Here is an 18,167-nt window from a genome sequence, read left to right on the forward strand (position 1 = left end):
TTTAATAAAGTCAGTATTCATTAATTGCTTGCTGTTAGGTAGGCATTGAGATCATTTGAAGAAGAGATTATCTCTGCTCTCAGAGAGTTTAGGGAGTATCTCATACAATTACAGGAAAGGTGATTTGCGTTCTGACAGGGTTAGTGTGGGGTAAACCAAGGAAGAGTCCTTAACTTATTTATAGAGAAAGGGACAGGGAAGGCTTTGTTGAGGAAGCTAAGATCTGTATGTTGGGTAGAAGGTAGCTGGAGGAGTAAGAGTGTAATCAGGACCAGGTGAAGGTCGATTGGGGGCTGTTGGCCACAGGAGCAAGTTTTAGGATAGTGGCAATGAGAGGTAAGGCTGGAGAACCAAGCAGAGGTCAGTCTTCGTGGCCTCATAGGCCAGGTGTTTAGTCTCTGTCCCAAGAGCAGTGGGCAGCCGTTATTAGAGGTTTTGAAGTGAGGGGATTAGGAATTCAGATTTTGCTGTTTGAAATGATCATCCTCGAAGATGCGGTAACCCAGATGAGAGAGGAGAGTGGCTGAAACTGGCATAGCAACAGTGTAGAGGGAGAGACATGGCTACTGAAAGGATTCAGGAGGTAAAAGTGATGTGAACTCAGTGTAGGTTGCTCATGAAGAGCAAGCAGGTTGGCTCAAGGATGAGGCCTAGGTTTCTGGTTTGGGCACCTGGATGGTGGGGGACAATTCTATGCAGTGGATTGCAAACACAGGGGCAGGGGACAGCCATGTTGGGAAGGATGGTATGTGGTGCTATGGGGACATCCCAGTCAGCAGTGAGATATCTAGTGTGTGGTGGTCTGGAGTTCAGAAGAGTAATCTGGGCTGGAGACCTCGATATGGTATTACCAGCATCTAGAATTGAAACTGTGGGAATTAGTGAGAGAACATGTGGGTAGTTTATACAGTGGAGTAATGTATATGCATTTTGCTTCCCATAGTCAGCATCTTTGTGGGGCAGGAAAAGGGAGTGGAGGGGAGGAACGACAGTGTGGAGTACAGTGACTCTGCTCCAGGTGTGCGAGAGGAATGTGTATGGTCCTGTGGTACCCTCAGTCAGTCCCAGTTTTTAGTTGCCTCTTGTAGCATGAGCTGAGTGTGGTGTTGAAGAGGTTGCCACAGTTAGTTTTGACTGCTGCTTAATTTTTGTCTTGAGCACTGACTGGCACCCAACCCCCTGCAAGACTGAAGATAAATAGGCTGCAGTAATGGGAGTGTTGCTCCTGGAGATATAAGCTCAAGAGTTTAGGTAAAGGAATTGGTCTCAAACAAGAAAAGGGACACTTGTCCCATTGTCCCAGAAGGGCAGGAGGAGTGCAGATGCAGACAGGAAATACAGTGTAGGATGTGTCAGGGTGTTTGACTGCACCTAAGTGAAACCTGGCCTCAAATTGCGTTAAATGTTCACAAATGTATGGTACACATAGAAACCTACAGAGGAGGCGGCTGGTGGACACAGCGTGATCAGCAGCCCAATGATGTCTTCAGGGACCCAGACCTTTGCCTAAGGCCAAGTCTCCTTGTGATCATTAGATCTGCTTACCCAGTGACCATTGGTCTGTACATGTAGCCAGAAAGACCAGGAGAGAAAACTGTCTCCCAACTTAGAATGTAATTCTTCCTTGCACAGTCCATCAGTCTTGCCAGGCCAGCTTTATGGACTAGTGAGAATTTCAGGGGAGTACCATGCACTGACAGTCTATAGATGAGCCAGGATTCCTGCTCCTGAGCCAGGCAGTGGTCAGAGTCCCATAAACTGTGTCTGCTGGAAGGAAGAAGGAGGGGCACCTGCAGAAATCAGTTTCTTCAAGAAGAGAGTGGGGAATGGATGTTGAGACAATGGCTAAAACCAGTTTGTCCACCTATACTTACGTCTAAGGAAATTGGGGTGATTCCATATATAATTTTTAGAAATTATGATGAACACTTTTCCAGATTATTAACTATTCCTCAAAATGATTTTTAACAGTTACATGATATTCCATCTTATTTAACACACTCTTACAGTATTTTTCATATGGTCCCGTTCTAAGCACTTTAAAGATGTTAACTGATTTAATCTTCATAATAACCCTATAAGATCAATACTGCTATTTGCATTTGGAAATGAAAAACTGAGGTTCCCAGAGGTTAAATAGTGTGCCTGAGATCATACAGTGTGTGCAGAGCTGGGATTCAGATCCAGGCAGTGCCCCTAACCACTGGCCTCCCCTGTGTTCAAGAAATGGGGTAGTTCATTCAACCTTCCTCTTCACTATGGATGTAGGTAGTGCCCACTTTTTCCTCCGTATAGAGAATGTTCCAGTGTGTATCCCAATTTGTAAATGTTTGCATTGGGATTGCTGAGTCCATGCAGTGTAAATGTTTGCATTGGGATCACTGAGTCAATGCATGAGTGCTGTTAAGGCTCTTGATTTTGCTCTTCCACTGCCTCCCCACACAGAAGTGCCCCCTTGAACTCAGTCGTTGTGGTCTTCCCAGGAGAGAACACTCACTGGGATGCTCCTCCACAGCGCTTTCATGGCTTGGAGGAGCAGGCAGGGTGGGGTGCTATGGTGAGGACAGGCTGCAGGAAGCGAAGACTGGCCACTGGGCAGCCCTCCGTCCCCTGGTAACCATGTCACCTGGGCCATGCCAGCCTTCTGAGCCCCCATCAGTGGAGCATTTCTGGCCTGCTTGCTTCGCAGGGCAGTGAGATTGAAATTCTGTGGGTTGAAAACTCTTGGTAGACAAGCTTCAGACAAATTTAAGATCCTATTATGTTCACTTAGGTTAAGATGCACTGTGTAAAAACTTTACTAATCTATAATAGAAGGGAAAAGAAGAGTATTTTTGTTAAATAGTGTTTTTTAAATTTTCTTTTATGTTAGTATAGATGTTATATCTCTTAATGTATTATTTAATGTTTTCTCTTAACACCTACATCCACTAATTGATGAGTGGGATTATAGAGAGTTTACTTACTGGATTTTAACCTCAGTAACTTTTTCTTAAAGAAAATATCAATAATTTTCCATAGATTGCATTTTCTTTTTTGAACTAAGTTTTTTGTTTGTTTGCTTTGGGGATGGTTTGAGCAGTTGATGACTGTATATGCTCTTTCATGGTTGTTTTCTTCTTGGACCTTTGGATGCAGGTTTGAGGGGTTGGGTCCAACTGTAATTGTCTGTCCAACAACAGTGATGCATCAGTGGGTGAAGGAATTTCACACGTGGTGGCCTCCGTTCAGAGTGGCAATTCTACATGAAACCGGTTCCTATACCCACAAAAAGGTAACATCATATTTCAGTGCCTTTTTGTTTTGCTTTAAAGCCCTCCATTTTACATATTTGGTTTTTCTCTGATCCATGTGTTTCCCAAATGTGTATTTCTGTGTTTCTTTCCTGCATTTAAAGTTATTTTATTATTACTCACTTACTTCAGAGCTCTGTGTTTTCAGAACAGTTATGATTATAGGCCTTATTGTTCTAACAGTCTGTGGTGGTGTTGTGACATGTCTGTTGTCCAGCAAAATATGAATAGTCTCAGACAGGGCACAAGCCTGCAGTGTGGGTTGGAGTCATAAGTCAGGTGGCTGTGTCCAGTAAGGAGAGACTCTGGGCATTAGCAGCTTTAAACAGTTTTAGGAAGGTGGATACAAAAGTAAAATAACAACTCTTAATGAGTAAATGCATTCATTAATATGCTTTTAAATCTTGTTTTTGATGAATGAAAGAAGAAACCTTCCATTTTGAGAATTTTGCAAGTATTGTTGCTTTTACTTGTATTTCGTTCCCTGAATCTTTGATTGTCATGTATAGACAGTTGTATTTCTTCACTTATAGTTTGGTAACATCACAGTATCAAGAAGGAACTTTATCTGTGCTCCTTTGGGTAGCATAGATACATAATGTTCTTTTTTTCTTCTCATCTGTCTAACCAACCAGACTGTGAGCTCCGTTGAGTACGGACTGCGTCTGATTCATTTTTGTATCCCAGGTGATTCATAAGCATTTGCTGAATAAACAGTAATCATACAGTTTCACTGTGGATTTGCAGGTTACGTTATTGAGGAGAAGCAGCAATCTGTTAGGAATTAGTTTGGTCTTTCCTGAGTCTTCTGAGCTCTTGAGTGAGTTCTTGGGCCCCAGGAAAGCAATGCCAGTTGCAAGGGCTATGGAATGTTTGCCTCACGGAGACAGATGCACGGGGACCACGAAACTCCAGGATTCCTGCTGTGTTTGTGTTTGTGGAAAAGCAAACTTTTGATAGAAGTGACTTAGGAAGATCTATAGTTTGGTATCTCAAATAAGGTGAGATAGAATCTTGCTTACATTGTTACTGTTAAAACCAACTGACCTTGCACAGAATTTTAAGTGATAAATGGAAAATAAACTGAAATTGAGATAATTAATAAATTGGGGTAAATGCTGTGAGTTATAAAAGGTGATTTTTAGCAGTATAAAGATAATAACAGTTTAAATTGTTGTGTTGTCAACCTTAAATTGTTTGTCAGACTTTAAACTATCCTGTTATTACCCTTGTAGAACATTCGTGGTTCCTTTTTCATTTCTGTTAAACTGTTAACATCTCTTAGTGTTTTGTGCTGCCAAATCCTCTAGCAGGACTCGTTAGCTGATGTTTATCTTATAAGGGCAATTTTAAAAACTGTTTTTTCTTTTATTTTCTTTTGGAGTAGTAAAGTGTGTGTATTAGACACCTTCACCTGGATCGTGGCTTACTGCCAGTCCCTTTGTCACCATAATCTGAAGAACTGCCTTCATGTAAACCACATACATGGACTCATTATGGAAATAGAATTGATAGTGAACTTGGTGAAATTTGTTTCCTTAACTTTGGAGAGCAAACTTATAAGAAGAGATACTTCACTTTTGGTTGCAGTGGTTCTACCTTCTGAGGTTGTTTTACGTACCAGACACATGCATATATATGATTAATAATTTTTTCAGTGTTTTACAGTTTACCAAGGACTTCAACTTGAAGATTCTTACTTAACTTTTGAGGAAAAACAGCATTACAGTTTCCTCGTGTTTTTACTCAGACTCTTAACTTTCTTCCTACTGTTCCTTTTCCATTATAAAGTATCTCAGCACTAAAGATGTAAACTCTTAGGCAAAAGCTAGAAAAGATGTCCTTTTATACCTATCAAACCATATTCTTGACTTAGAAGCCCTATATTTATTACTTTTTATTCATGTTAATATTGGTTTATTATTTGCAGTGATGACACATTGAAAATGTATTAATAGTTCCTTTCCATAGGACTTGCTGTTGACATTTCTAAGATTATCACTTTGGTTTCTGGATTCAACTACTGAAGGGGTATTTGCTTCCTCTGTACCTTCTGTCCTCTGTGTATGTGCAGATCTTTGTCACCACACATGCCTACCTGCTAGCTTACACATTTATTAAATTGCAATAGAGTCTATATTTCTTATTCTAATTTCAAAAATTCTGTTTATGGTGGTTCGTTCTCTAACTCAGCATCTAATGCCTGACTTCCTTATCAGCTGTGATTTCTTTTTGCAGTGGGTGAGCTTTCTGTGCCCACTGGCTGTCTCGTCTTAAATTTAATCATGGTACTCTGACATTGGAGCATTCAATACTGGACAGAACAGGGAAGAGAAGAGAATTTCTCTTTAGAAATATTTTAAAATATAATAATGCCAGAATAGTTTTGCTTATCGTTCAAGTAGATTATCTTTATTTTCTAAATGCTTTGTTGTAGTTGGTATGACATAAATTTAAAAATTTTTTCATTTGGAAAAATATCAAATGGTCAGTTTCTCAATAGAGCATATCTGTCATTCTTCTTCCCCAGATTGCCCTTTAGCTTCCTACCTCTCTCACCCTTTGATCCTATATTAGCTCTGTTAATAGTCTCTGATTGGCAGCATAATTTAGAATTGTCAAATGCACATCCAGCAGCCATGCAAAAAAATATACAACTGATAGTTTCAACCACATTATGAAATCTGATAAAGAAATTTTTAGGCTTCTGAATCTCTTAATGGTCACTTGAAATCTCAATTTAATAAAAGTTCAAGATTTCCTTTTTCTCATTATGTTTTGTGATTGTTTTTTTCTAATATAGAGCAACTTTCATGTGAGTTGATTAATATTTATTTGTTAAAACAACCATAAACACTGCATTTCAGGTGTTTGATGTTGCTAGGGCTCCAAAAAAAATGGATATGATGTTTTTAACTAACCTTAAAAAGCCAACTGTTTCCTTGGGGAAAGAAAATATAAGAAATGAAGACGTAATGAAAGGATGTAGTCTCGTGGTATCTATCTCATTACTCATAGTAGGTGGTGACATCTTTAGCACTGTGTTGTAAAGTTTATTTAATGATTAAGGATTCTTTTTTCAATTTATTGGAAGATACATAATGATAAATTGCTTATGTTCTGAAATAGTTGTCTCTCTCCTACCCCCCCCCCCTTTTTTTTTTTTTTTTTGCTATGTAGGATCTAGTACTGTAACATTTTAGATAATGTAAAGAATTTTGTCTCATTTTGATCATGTGGATGCATAAGAGTGGGAAAAGCAAGAAGAGCATGCAGTTTTAAATGCATTGGTTTTGTGCTTACCAGGCCAGGGTTCGAATCTTGGATCCACTGTTTTATAACTTTGTAACCCTGGGCAAGTCACTTGCTTTTCTGAGCCTGATTTGATCACCTGTAAAATGGGTAAGTTTTTATAAGCTTGTGAGGACTTTTTGGGTTAATATGCATGTATGAAGAGCTCAGTGTGGTCCCTAATAGGTAACATTTACTCAGGTAATTCTTGCTGGTGTTAGAAACAAAGAATATTTTGGCATCTTCACCTCAGTAGTTGAGAAAAGAAAAGATGCTGAATTAGGCATTCCTGATTGACTGAATATATAGTCTAGAGAGAAAGTACACGTCTACTTTATCAAAAATGTTCATGGTCATTCAACATCATCTAGACCTTTTATTCTCATGTTTAGATACATTTGGCCCCAAATGGAAAGAATGAAGTGCAGGGTGTGATTAAAAAGCAAATGACACAAAAATGTGGCCATCTGATAAAACTCCCATCACATGTTCTTTAAAAGAGCTTGTTTTCTGAAACACTGGAGCAAAAAGACGTGGCTTTTATAAAAGCTAGAAGGGAGTAAAAAACATAAAAAAAGAGAAAGGGGCCACATTATCCCTCAAGCATCTGAAATGTTTCAGACACATTCTAAGTACACAAATTAGAATGCAAAGTGGTAACATTCCTATTAACTTTAGAGTCAGTGTATACACCTGATAGAAGACTTGATAGATGCTGGGCTTGTTCTGCGAGGTATATTGTAAAATTATGTTGCTGGAGCCCTTTTTTTTCTTATTGTCAGCACAAATCCTTGTTTATTAAAGATTTAGCTTGAAGGAAATTTTAATTAATTACAGGTGCAGTAAATCCTGCCTAGGAAGCGGCTGTACAGTGTTTCCCGTGAATGGCCTTCATGTGCCTGTGCTTCACTCCTCTCCCCGCCGCCTGACAGTGTGATTTATGGCTGTTGTTTTCCACCAGTCCACTGTTTGCCCTCTAGGAGGGATTGGTCTCTTGAGCCTCCATAATAACAGCAGCACTTTCACAGACATCTTTTAATGACAACAGCACTGCATTCAGTAAGTCAGGCTAATTGCAGATGTACCCTATTAATTGCAAAAACTAGGAGAGGTTACATATTTTACAAGCTTTTAATTTGAAACCGCCCGAGATGATTTGTCTTAAGTGTTTGGATAGAGACGTCCATAATATTCAACAATTCACCATTATTGAAACTCCAGTCTAGGCAGCTATAGAATTCTGTGATTGAATCAGGTAATAACAAATGGTCTTAGATGGGGTTTTACCCAGTGGCTAAGTGGAGAATATATTTTCAATTGGGACATTTGGAACAATTTCTTGTTCTTTTTATATATGCATCTTTTAAATTCTTGTTAATCATTAATACATCTTCCTGAACACAGTCGAAGTTTTGTATTTCTTTAGTTAACATTTCTATAGCTGTAATAATATTTAGAATTTTCTAAATAAACTTCAATCTTTAAGCAAGCATAAGAAAGTGATAACATTAAGATAAATACCTAATGTGGATGACGTGGGGAAGGAGGCAGCAAACCACCATGGCATATGTATACCTGTGTAACAATCCTGCATGATCTGCACATGTGCCTCAGAACTTAATGTATAATTTTAAAAAAAGAAACTAAACATCATTCTAGTGATATACATTTAAGAAGCTTGGTGTCTCATTTGGTAATTGTGGCAAACCTCTAGCTACACTAGGCGATGTCCAGAATTTACTTCCGTGTTGGCTTCTAAAGGTAGCAGGACTGACCAGGTGAGGTGCTGGAGGTGGATGGTGCCTGTTTGGGCAGACTGCTTTCTTCAGTGGCACCAGCAGCTGAGTGGGGCTGGTTGTGAGGGAGTCCTGAGGGAACCTGTACATGTGCTTTTAAGGCTGCTGTGTACCCCAAGATGTTTATTGCTATATTCTTGTGAGATCAAAAGTCAGGAAATGATTCTTTCAGGTGTGGCCTTCAATATGGTATTGTGCAGGTGTTGAATATTGTGAATGGGAAGATGGAAGATGAGTAGTCATAATAGTAATAAAAGTATGGCACATACCTGTCAGGTTGTTAATAGGTCCAGGCATTGTGGTTATTCTCTGCAGCAATTATATTAACTCATTGAATGTCACATGAATTACAACATATGAGAAGACAGTTTGCCTTCTTTGTTTTGTTCCTTCAGACTTTCTTAGCCTTTCTTGTACCCTTTTATACTGTTGAATTAAAACATATTTTAATCCTAATTCTTTAAGAAGATACTGATAAAATTACTGTTTTTCGAAGACGTTGAATTTTATAAAATGTGTATAATTGTGATTACATGAATCATATTAGGCTTCCTGATAGCTGTTCTTGTATTCCTGTGATAGGCCTTATTAGGTTAATATGTTACTAGATTTTGTCTGTGAAGTAATGGCTCTCTAGTTTAGAGGAGTATATACACACATGTAAGTGTGCTGTGTCAGTTTTGAAAACAGGGTTTGCTAGCCTTGTAACAGTGATTTGGAATGCATTCTTTTTCTGTATTTTGGAACAGTTTCAGTAACAGGATCTATTCCTACTTTATAACAGGATCTATTCCCACTTTAGTTATGAAACCCTTTGGGTCTGGTAGACTTTTGGTGAGAAGAGTATAACATCTTTTTCACAGTCTTCAGTATTGTTTTGTTCTGTTGGTCTGATTTTTCTTGGGTACATTTTGGCAATGAATTTTTTAACTGTCATCTCTGTCAGAATGTTCAGATTTTGTGGCATGTATATTGGTCACCAGTTTTGTATTCACTACATCTGTAATTGTGTTCCTTTGACATTTCGGATTCTGTACATCTGAGTCTGTTCTTTGGGCTGACTTTTCAGAGATTTGTTTGGTTTAGTCTTTCCAAAGAGTTATTATTATTTTGCTTTATCAATTCTACCAGGCTTTTTTAATGCCCACTAATTTTTATGTTACTAATTCTCTCATTTTCCTTTTTTAGCAGGTTATGTTGACTGCTCATTTTGATTTCAGCCTTTCTTAATAGAGGGTAAAGAATGAATATTTTTTGTATAAAGCGCTGCTGATCACTGTTAAAAGGAGCTCTGATAGTGATACTCAAATCCTTTGCATCCTCTTTTTAAACATTTTATTTTCTTTGATCTTACTTTCCCTCTAAGAGAGTCTGTGGTCAGCTCTCTGGGTAGGCTGTGGGTGTGTCACTTTGACAGGCAGCTCTAAGGGCTCTGCTTTTGTGTTTATTGCTGTGCTTTTTGGTAGGTAAAGGTTCAGGGGTCTGTTTTCTTTTTCTTTTTCTTTCTTTTTTTTTTTTTTTGAGACAGAGTCTCACTCTGTCACCAGGCACTAGGCTGGAGTGCAGTGGCACAATCTCGGCTCACTGCAACCTCCGCCTCCTGGGTTCAAGCAATTCTCTTGCCTCAGCCTCCCAAGTAGCTGGGACTACAGGTGCACGCCACCACGCCCAGCTAATTTTTTGTATTTTTAGTAGAGACGGCGTTTCACCATGTTGGCCAGATGGTCTCGATCTCTTGACTTTGTGATCCGCTCGCCTCGGCCTCCCAAAGTGCTGGGATTACAGGCTTGAGCCACCGCGCCCGACTTGTTTTCTTATTGCAGCATTCCCATTAAAGTATAAAATATCCCTCTTCTTTCTGTTCACTAGTTTTTGTTTCATATTTATATTGCTAATCCTGGCCTTTTTTCATTTGCATTTCTTTGATATACCTTTGATAATTCCCATATTACAACTTGAGTGCCAGTCTGGTTTGGATCTCTTTTAAACACAAGGCTGGGTTTTTGCCTTACCCAGTGGAATGTCTCACTGTTAATGACCCACTGTCCTGTGGTAGGTTACCAGGTTTAGTCTGAAACCTGATGCCTTGTTTTCTGTTTATTCTGTTTTCTCCTGATTTTTGCTATTTTCTATTATTTTTCCCTATAATGGTTTGAGAGTTCTACGTTCTATTTATTTTCTGTTATTTATGTGGCAGTAGCAACTGTTACTCAGTAATTAGCTTTAAGTTTTGACAAATGTATTTTAACATATTTTTATCACAAGGTTAAGAATTAAACATTGTCTATTGCCTGTGTCCCATTCTACCATTGGACAAAATGAGATTTTTAGTCCACCTTTATTTTCTCTTAATCTCATTCCAGCCTTTATGAAACTAAACAGGAATTACAGTAACACTTAAAAATATATGCCTTTTAACATTTTAGATCCTTTCATAACAGTTTCATTCATAATTAAGTGTTTAATATTTAGGCTTTATTAGGCATAATTAGTCATTATGCTTTAATGATTTATTTTAAGAAATGGTATGTATATCACATAAAATCTTTTTAAATTTTTTCTTTTATAGTTTAGTAGGAGGTAGTGTAGCCTAATATTAATAGTACTAGCTTTGGATTTGGCTGCCTTTCTCCATTTGAATTCTGACTCCACCACTTAGCAGCTGCGAGACCTGGTACATTAGTTACCATCCCCAAGTCCCAGTTCCCTCATCTGTAAAATGGGGTTAGTGATGAACCCTCTGTCCTTCCTTAGGGAGCTGCCATGAGCATGGTCTGTGGTGAGAATGTGGGGCGGGAGCATTGCTGTCTTCCCTTCTTCAGGGTGCAGTATCTGTGCATGCCTTCCTCTTCTGTCCACAACCGGGCCACTCCGCTGTCCGGGTACAGTGCACTGTAGCTAGCCCATCTCTTGGTGACTGGTCTTCCAAATCCTTGCCTGTCTGAAGCTGGAATTTATTTTCTTCGTCAGGCATGACTGGTAGTTTGGATTGATGCAGAATGCATGGTCACCACTTTTCCTTCTTAGAATTATGTAAAGATTTTCCTCTTTGCCTTCAGACATTTTTAGTGTTGCAGAAAAGATGTCGAATGCAGGCAGAGTCTTTTTCCTCTGAAGATAATATTTTCTTTTTCTATTTTCTTCTGACTAGAAGCTATGATATTTTCTCCTTATATTTTAAAATATTTTTCTCTTTTGAGTTGAGATGTCGCTCTCTTGCCCAGCCTGGAATGCAGTAGCGTGATCATAGCTCACTGCAGCCTCAAACTCCTGAGCTCAAGGGATCTTCTTGCCTGAGCCTGCTAAGTAGCTGGGACTATAGCTATGCGCCACCATGCACTGCTAATTTTTTTATGTTTTGTCAAGACAGGAGTCTTGCTTTGTTGTTTAGGCTAGTCTTGAACTCTTGGCCTCAAGTGATCCTCCTGCCTTTCAGCCTACCAAAGTGCTAAGATTACAGGCATGAGCTACTTTGCCTGGCTGTTTTTATTTATTTTTTTGGAATTCAGACATCTTATTAGGATATGTCTACAGATACGTCTTTTTTGTGTGTCTCTGCCTGACACTCTGAGAGATGTTTTGCTCTGTAGATTCAGATCTTGGCTCCATTTATGGAGTTGTTTTTTTTTTTTTTTTTTTGTTTTTGTTTTTTTTCAGACAGAGTCTGACTGTTGCCCAGGCTGGAGTGCAGTGGCACCATAACTGCTCACTGCAGCTTTGACCTCCTTGGCTCAAGGGATCCTCCCATCTCAACCTCCTGAGTAGATGGGACTACAGGTGCTTGACACCACATCCAGCTATTTAAAATTTTTTGTAGAGATAGGGTTTTGCCATGTTGCCTAGGCTAATCTCTAACTCCTGGGCTCAAGCAATCTACTCACCTCAGCCTCCCAACGTGCTGAGATTACAGGTGTGAATCACCATACCTGGCCTTTTTCTATCATTTTAAAATAATTGCTTTTATATCCTTTCCACTGTGTCCTGGAATTCATGTTATACATTGTTAGAGATCCTAGGTTTGTCTGCCTTGTCTCTTTGGATTTTCTCGCTTTTGTTTTAAATTAATATATTTTCAATCCACATTGTTGTTTTAACAAGGATGGACACAAAGGATTGTTTTGAAAAAAAATGTAATAGATATATATATTTAATATATATGTATTATAACTTTGTCATCTTTTTGAGTCTCCTTTCCCCAGTAATGGCTGTATTAGTCAGTGTTTACTACTTGCCAGGTTAACAAGTACACTTCTAGTGCTGATAATGTTTTTGATTGTGAGTGTTATGTTTGTATTTGTACATTTTTATAAAGTACTTTAGATTGTGTTATGATTGAAAGGGTGTCGCTTCTTATTTAAAACTGACTTTACCATTTTATTATGGTCTTAGGAGAAACTAATTCGAGATGTTGCTCATTGTCATGGAATTTTGATCACATCTTACTCCTACATTCGACTGATGCAGGATGACATTAGCAGGTATGACTGGCACTATGTGATCTTGGATGAAGGACACAAAATTCGAAATCCAAATGCTGCTGTCACCCTTGCTTGCAAACAGGTATGACCTCTTATAACAAGGGAGATTTCCAGGTGGAGAAGAATATTTAATTCAGAATAAACTCTCTGCTTTTAGTAACACATTTATCAAATCTTTGCTTGTGCCTTTACACAAGGAATTTAAAATATGCATTTTCCTTAATACAGAAAACTCTGTGTTTTTACCCTTAATCATGTCTTTAATGCTGATTGTTCATGTTATTTAATGTCTCTTGTAGGGACCAGTTGTTAGAATGTAACCAAACCCAACTCTAATCTATAGTATTCAGCTTGAACAATAAGGAAAAATTATTCCTCATTTTTTCATCTAAACGTAATTAAGGATTTATAATTGCATAAAACATGTATGTTTTGGAGTGTACCAAAATGATGCAAGAATAATGAGTAAATGTATAAATAATATTGCAGAGGAGCATTTTGGGATAGGAATGGTGATCGTATGCTAAAGGGTACGTTTAATAAAAAGGTGTTTCCTTTCCTTAAATAGTTTCGCACCCCTCATCGGATCATCTTGTCTGGCTCACCGATGCAAAATAACCTCCGAGAGTTGTGGTCACTCTTCGACTTCATCTTCCCGGGAAAGTTAGGCACGTTACCTGTGTTTTTGGAGCAGTTCTCCGTCCCCATCACCATGGGGGGATATTCAAATGCTTCTCCAGTACAGGTAATATATTAGGAAGATAACACTTTTGGCATTTTAATATTTAAAATGTTCCTACTAAATACTGTATTTTGTAGCCAAGTCACCCAGAATATAAGAAGGATGACCAAGCTTATTGGTAACTGGTAAAAAAAAATAAAAAAAATAAAAAAATAAAAATAAAAATAAATCACAAAATTATTTTTGCTTGATCATATTTTTTCACTTAAAACATGAAAAAGATTCATAAAGAGGAAAGCCCTAGAATAAGATTTCTCTTTGCTTAATAGAAATTAACAGTTTTGGCATTGTATTCCTGGGACGTTTTGGTCAAATAAGAAATTTTAAAAAGATGTCGCATGTGGTCAGAAGAACAGTTAGAAATTATGAAATGGGCAAACCAGTTTGGGACAGCATGTAATTTAGTTATGTAAATTGGGGTAGTGCATCTTATAAAGTAGTGTAGAAACTTAGAAAAGGGGACACCAGGAGGATCGGACTGTTTGGGGATGATTTAATAAGACATGTCCCTTAACCTGATTTTAGGAATGTAGGCCATGGAGAGTGAGGGCATTCTAGTTTAGGGCAACCATGTGGATGCGGCCACCATATGTGGCTGGAGGCAGTGAAGAGACCCATTTGACTGGACTGGAGATGCTTGGGGGGGCATAGCTAGAAAGCTATGGATGCCAGAACTGGGGGACCTTGAAAGGGAAGTAGTGGCACTCAGGGAGGGCTGGGTTACTGAGAGTGTCTGAGCAGGACGCTGGAAGATGCTGGTTCTCAGGGGTTCCTCAGGCTACAGGGTAGTCACAGGAGGGAGGCTGGCACTGAGTGACCTGTAGGAACCACTGGGATAAGGGCCATGAGGACCTGGACCTGGGTGGTGGTCTGAGAAAGGTGGTGAGGCAGGAGACCTAGGTGGCATTTTTAGGCGGAACAAAGAAACATTTTGGAGGCTGATAGGGTCGAGGAGATGGAGTAGGGGCTAAGCTTGCTGTGATTGACTGATGAGGTTTCAGGCCCTGGCGCTTGATGGAATGGGTGGTCACAGGCAGGAATGCCAGGAGGTGAAGTTAGCTGCAGGGTGCTTTGTGGCCTGCAGGGCAGGCTCCAGCCTGGGTGGGAGGCAGGGTTTCTGTGCAGCCCTTCCCGGGTAGGGCTGTGCCTACCCGGCCATGGCTGAGCCAGGGATGAGGCCCTTCACCAAAAGAGAAGCTCTTGTATTTTGGAGTATTTAATTAGAAAAAGAATTTTAGACCTTTAAGATCAAAAGATTGTCAAAAACAATTTTAATATGTTTTGCATTTGAGATTGAATGGTTTTCAGTTAACTTTTGTAAGGATACTCTTCTTTCTCTGAATCTCCTGTTATACCATTCTTTTTTTTAAAAAGAAAATTTGTTTTGAAATAATTTCAAACTTAACAAAAAGTTGCAAGAATTGTAAAAAAACAAACAAGAAAACCCTCTTAAGTACACTTCACCCAGATGCACTGATTGTTAGCATTTTGCAGACATTTTGCCACATTGGCTTTACCATTTCTCCCCAGCCTCTTTCCAGGTAGATTCACAGCTAAAGTTAGTTTTCTAACCATCTGAGGGCAGGTTGCAGATCTGATGTCCCTTCCTTCAAATCCTTCAGTGTGTATCTCCAAGAACAGGGATAGCCTCTTACATAGCCAGTGTAAGCAACAAAATCGAAAGGAAGTTTAGCATTGATAAGAGTGAGTCTGTTACCTAGTCTATAATCACTCATATTTTGCCAGTTGTTCCAATAGTTTCCATGTCTCTAGTCCTCTTTAATCTGGGACAGTGTCTTTTGCCCTTCATTATCTTGATTTTTTTTTAAAGATTACAGGCCTGTTAGTTTGTAGAATGTACCTCAGTTTGGGTTTGCCTTACATTTCTTCATGATTGGATTCAGGTTATACATTTTAGCCAGTAATGTCACAGAAGCGATGTGTCTTCCTCAGTGCATGGTATCCGGAGGAACATGCTGTCTTGTTTTTCCCATTATGGGTGACGTTAACTCTGATTACTTTAAGTAAGGTGGCTTTGATCAGATCTAAATTGTGGTGTTACCACTTCTCCTTTGGCATTAATAAGTCATTTGTAGAAAAATGATTTGAGAACATGTCATTATCATCTATTTTTTTTTCTCCTTGAAGTTCTTGTGTTAGGAATTTATGTACTTACCTTTCTCTCCTTTGTAGCAGGTAAGATTCTTGGGAGCAGAGTATTGGTTGTATTTGCTTTCTGTTTAAGACCATGTTGCTTTGTATTATTGAATTCTAAGAAGATAGTCCGTGTACTGGTATTTATTCTGTCATGCTGGTGCTAAAATGATGGCAGGGGCTGGAAACCAGAACCTTCCCATGACTAATATTTCCAGTCCAGTAGGGGTAGGCACAGGGGAAAAAGACAAATAAATCCTGGTTCCAGTACAGGGCGGTGAGGACTGTGATCAGGGGAGATGCCCAGTGTCAGAGCTTATGGGGCTCAGAAAGGCTTTCTGGAGAAGGGATGACTAAGCTGGGGCCTGAAAGGTGAGGAAGGTGATGGGGAACATGTCAGCAGCCCAAATACAGACTGCTGCTGAAGTTGGTGTGCTCAGCTGGGGCAGAGCATGTGAGAACTGAGAAGAGCCTACAGGGATGTCTCGTTGAACCTCTTCATTTCACACGCAAGGTTTTTGGTTCTCAGCATTCTGGTGACTAACCTGATCACTGTGCTCAGGAAGAGGCAGAGTTCTGCCTTGTCAGAGTGGGAAAAACTGTGGGCATGCTCAATAAGGTGTCTGTTTTCCGTAGCACTGGGGTGTGGGCATTGGTAGAGAACTCTAGCTGGATCCCCATCTTGTGTTTTTATGAACAGAGAAGCAGACTGGGAGCCAGTTGGGAATGAGATAGAAGATCATCTCCATAGGATGTCATGCAGGAGACAGCAGGAGCCACAGCCTGGCCACTCCCCAGCCTAGCCCTGGTTTAGTTGACCAAGCACCTCCAACAAGCATGCTCACTCTTCTGCCTGAGAGGGTGTGGGCAGAGGGAGGATGTGGGGCAGTTTCCTTCACGCACTGTACATTTGTGCTTCTTCAGTTGGACTGTATTTTTAAATTCTGAAATTCCATCATCTCTGCATCAGAAATCATAATATGTACTTCATCATCATTTTCAAGGTGATTTTTATCAGTGAATGATACATTTAAGGGATTATATATAACTAAAAGTCATTGATTAGTTGAACTTCTTTTGTACGTATTATTCCAAGTAAAGCCTATTTTAGTATTTATGCACATGCATTCACACAACAAGTACACATACATATATGTGCATGAGTGAGGTCTTCTTAGCATTCTTTAAAATATTTTTTAATGTGTGGTCAAGTGCTTTTTTATTATCATTCATTTTACAGCTGACCTTCTTAAATTTAAACTTTGGCTGGAATTTTTTCCATGAAATAGTTTTTACTAAGTTGTTAAGCCTATTTAGATTTTTTTTTTGAAGTAGCAATAATTTACTGAATACTTAGCCTGTAAGTGAATTGCAGAGGGACTTGTTTACTGGACTGTGGGGCTTTGCTTTTCTGCATATATTTAGCACCCATCTCATGTGGCTGTGCTCCATTACAGAACCATATGCTGCATTTTAGGGCAGTGTGACCTTTTGTTTTTGGGATCAGAGGGCTCTTGTTGAACTTACTCTTGTAAGTCTCCAGTGGGCAGTAATCTCTGCTTATTGGCTGACTGCTCCATCACTGCAGCTTTTCCCCAGAGTTAGCTTTTGATCTTCAGCCTTGCAGAGTTCCTTTGTAGCTTTTGGAGAATACAGGATCATAAACAGAGATTTGTACAAAAGCAGTTTTTCCCCTAGTGAGTGGTGGTCAAGAACCCAGTAAGTCTCTACTTTAGGGTTTAACTGTATAATAATAATTAAAGCAAAGTGTACAAGATAAATAAGACACAAAATTATCGGTTTTTCTTTTGTTGTACATTTTGGTTAATGAGATAATTTTTTTAACTGATAATATTATGAAAGCTACCACCCCTTGGAGTATATGGAACTTATGCTAGCTTTTTCAAACCACTTTGCAATAATTTCCCACTGATTTTGTACAGCTGTTGGTCATACTTTTATTTTTTAAGGAATGGAAGCAATTGAGAGGTAAGAACAAATGCATTCCTTAAACATATATAATAATATTTTCCTCTATGCTCTTATTAAAGGTCAAAACTGCTTACAAGTGTGCATGTGTCTTACGAGATACCATAAATCCATACCTACTGCGGAGAATGAAGTCAGATGTCAAGATGAGCCTTTCTTTGCCAGATAAAAATGAACAGGTCTGTAAATGCAGGAGTTAACAAAGCATTCCTAAAGCATAAGTGTGCCTGTCCCTTCACTCTGATTCTCCTCTGCGGGTGAGAGAGTCTGGTGAGGTGTGGTCCTGGAACTGCGGGCAGGCTGGGCCTGCTGTGGCGTCTGCCCTCAGTGGGTTCTTCTCTAGTCCACAGGCTTTGACCTCCCCGTTATTGACACATGGGTTCCTACAGCTGCTCTTTTAAACATCTCCATTCTCCTTAAGTTC

General features: G+C 39.2%; 1 protein-coding gene across 5 annotated transcripts in view; it reads left to right on the top strand.

Moving 5' to 3' along the window:
• LOC101042488 (DNA excision repair protein ERCC-6) overlaps nucleotides 1-18,167 on the top strand; it is a 91,038-nt gene that overhangs the window by 44,583 nt on the left and 28,288 nt on the right. For all 5 annotated transcript variants that reach the window (XM_003929984.4, XM_074382116.1, XM_074382114.1 and 2 more), the window contains 4 exons: nucleotides 3,139-3,274; nucleotides 12,770-12,940; nucleotides 13,427-13,603; nucleotides 17,806-17,922. In XM_003929984.4, the coding sequence (XP_003930033.2) occupies nucleotides 3,139-3,274; nucleotides 12,770-12,940; nucleotides 13,427-13,603; nucleotides 17,806-17,922 (601 nt within the window). The remainder of the gene's footprint in view (nucleotides 1-3,138; nucleotides 3,275-12,769; nucleotides 12,941-13,426; nucleotides 13,604-17,805; nucleotides 17,923-18,167) is intronic.

The sequence above is a fragment of the Saimiri boliviensis genome, chromosome 12, assembly GCF_048565385.1.
Source record: "Saimiri boliviensis isolate mSaiBol1 chromosome 12, mSaiBol1.pri, whole genome shotgun sequence".
In the NCBI taxonomy this organism is placed as follows: domain Eukaryota; kingdom Metazoa; phylum Chordata; class Mammalia; order Primates; family Cebidae; genus Saimiri; species Saimiri boliviensis.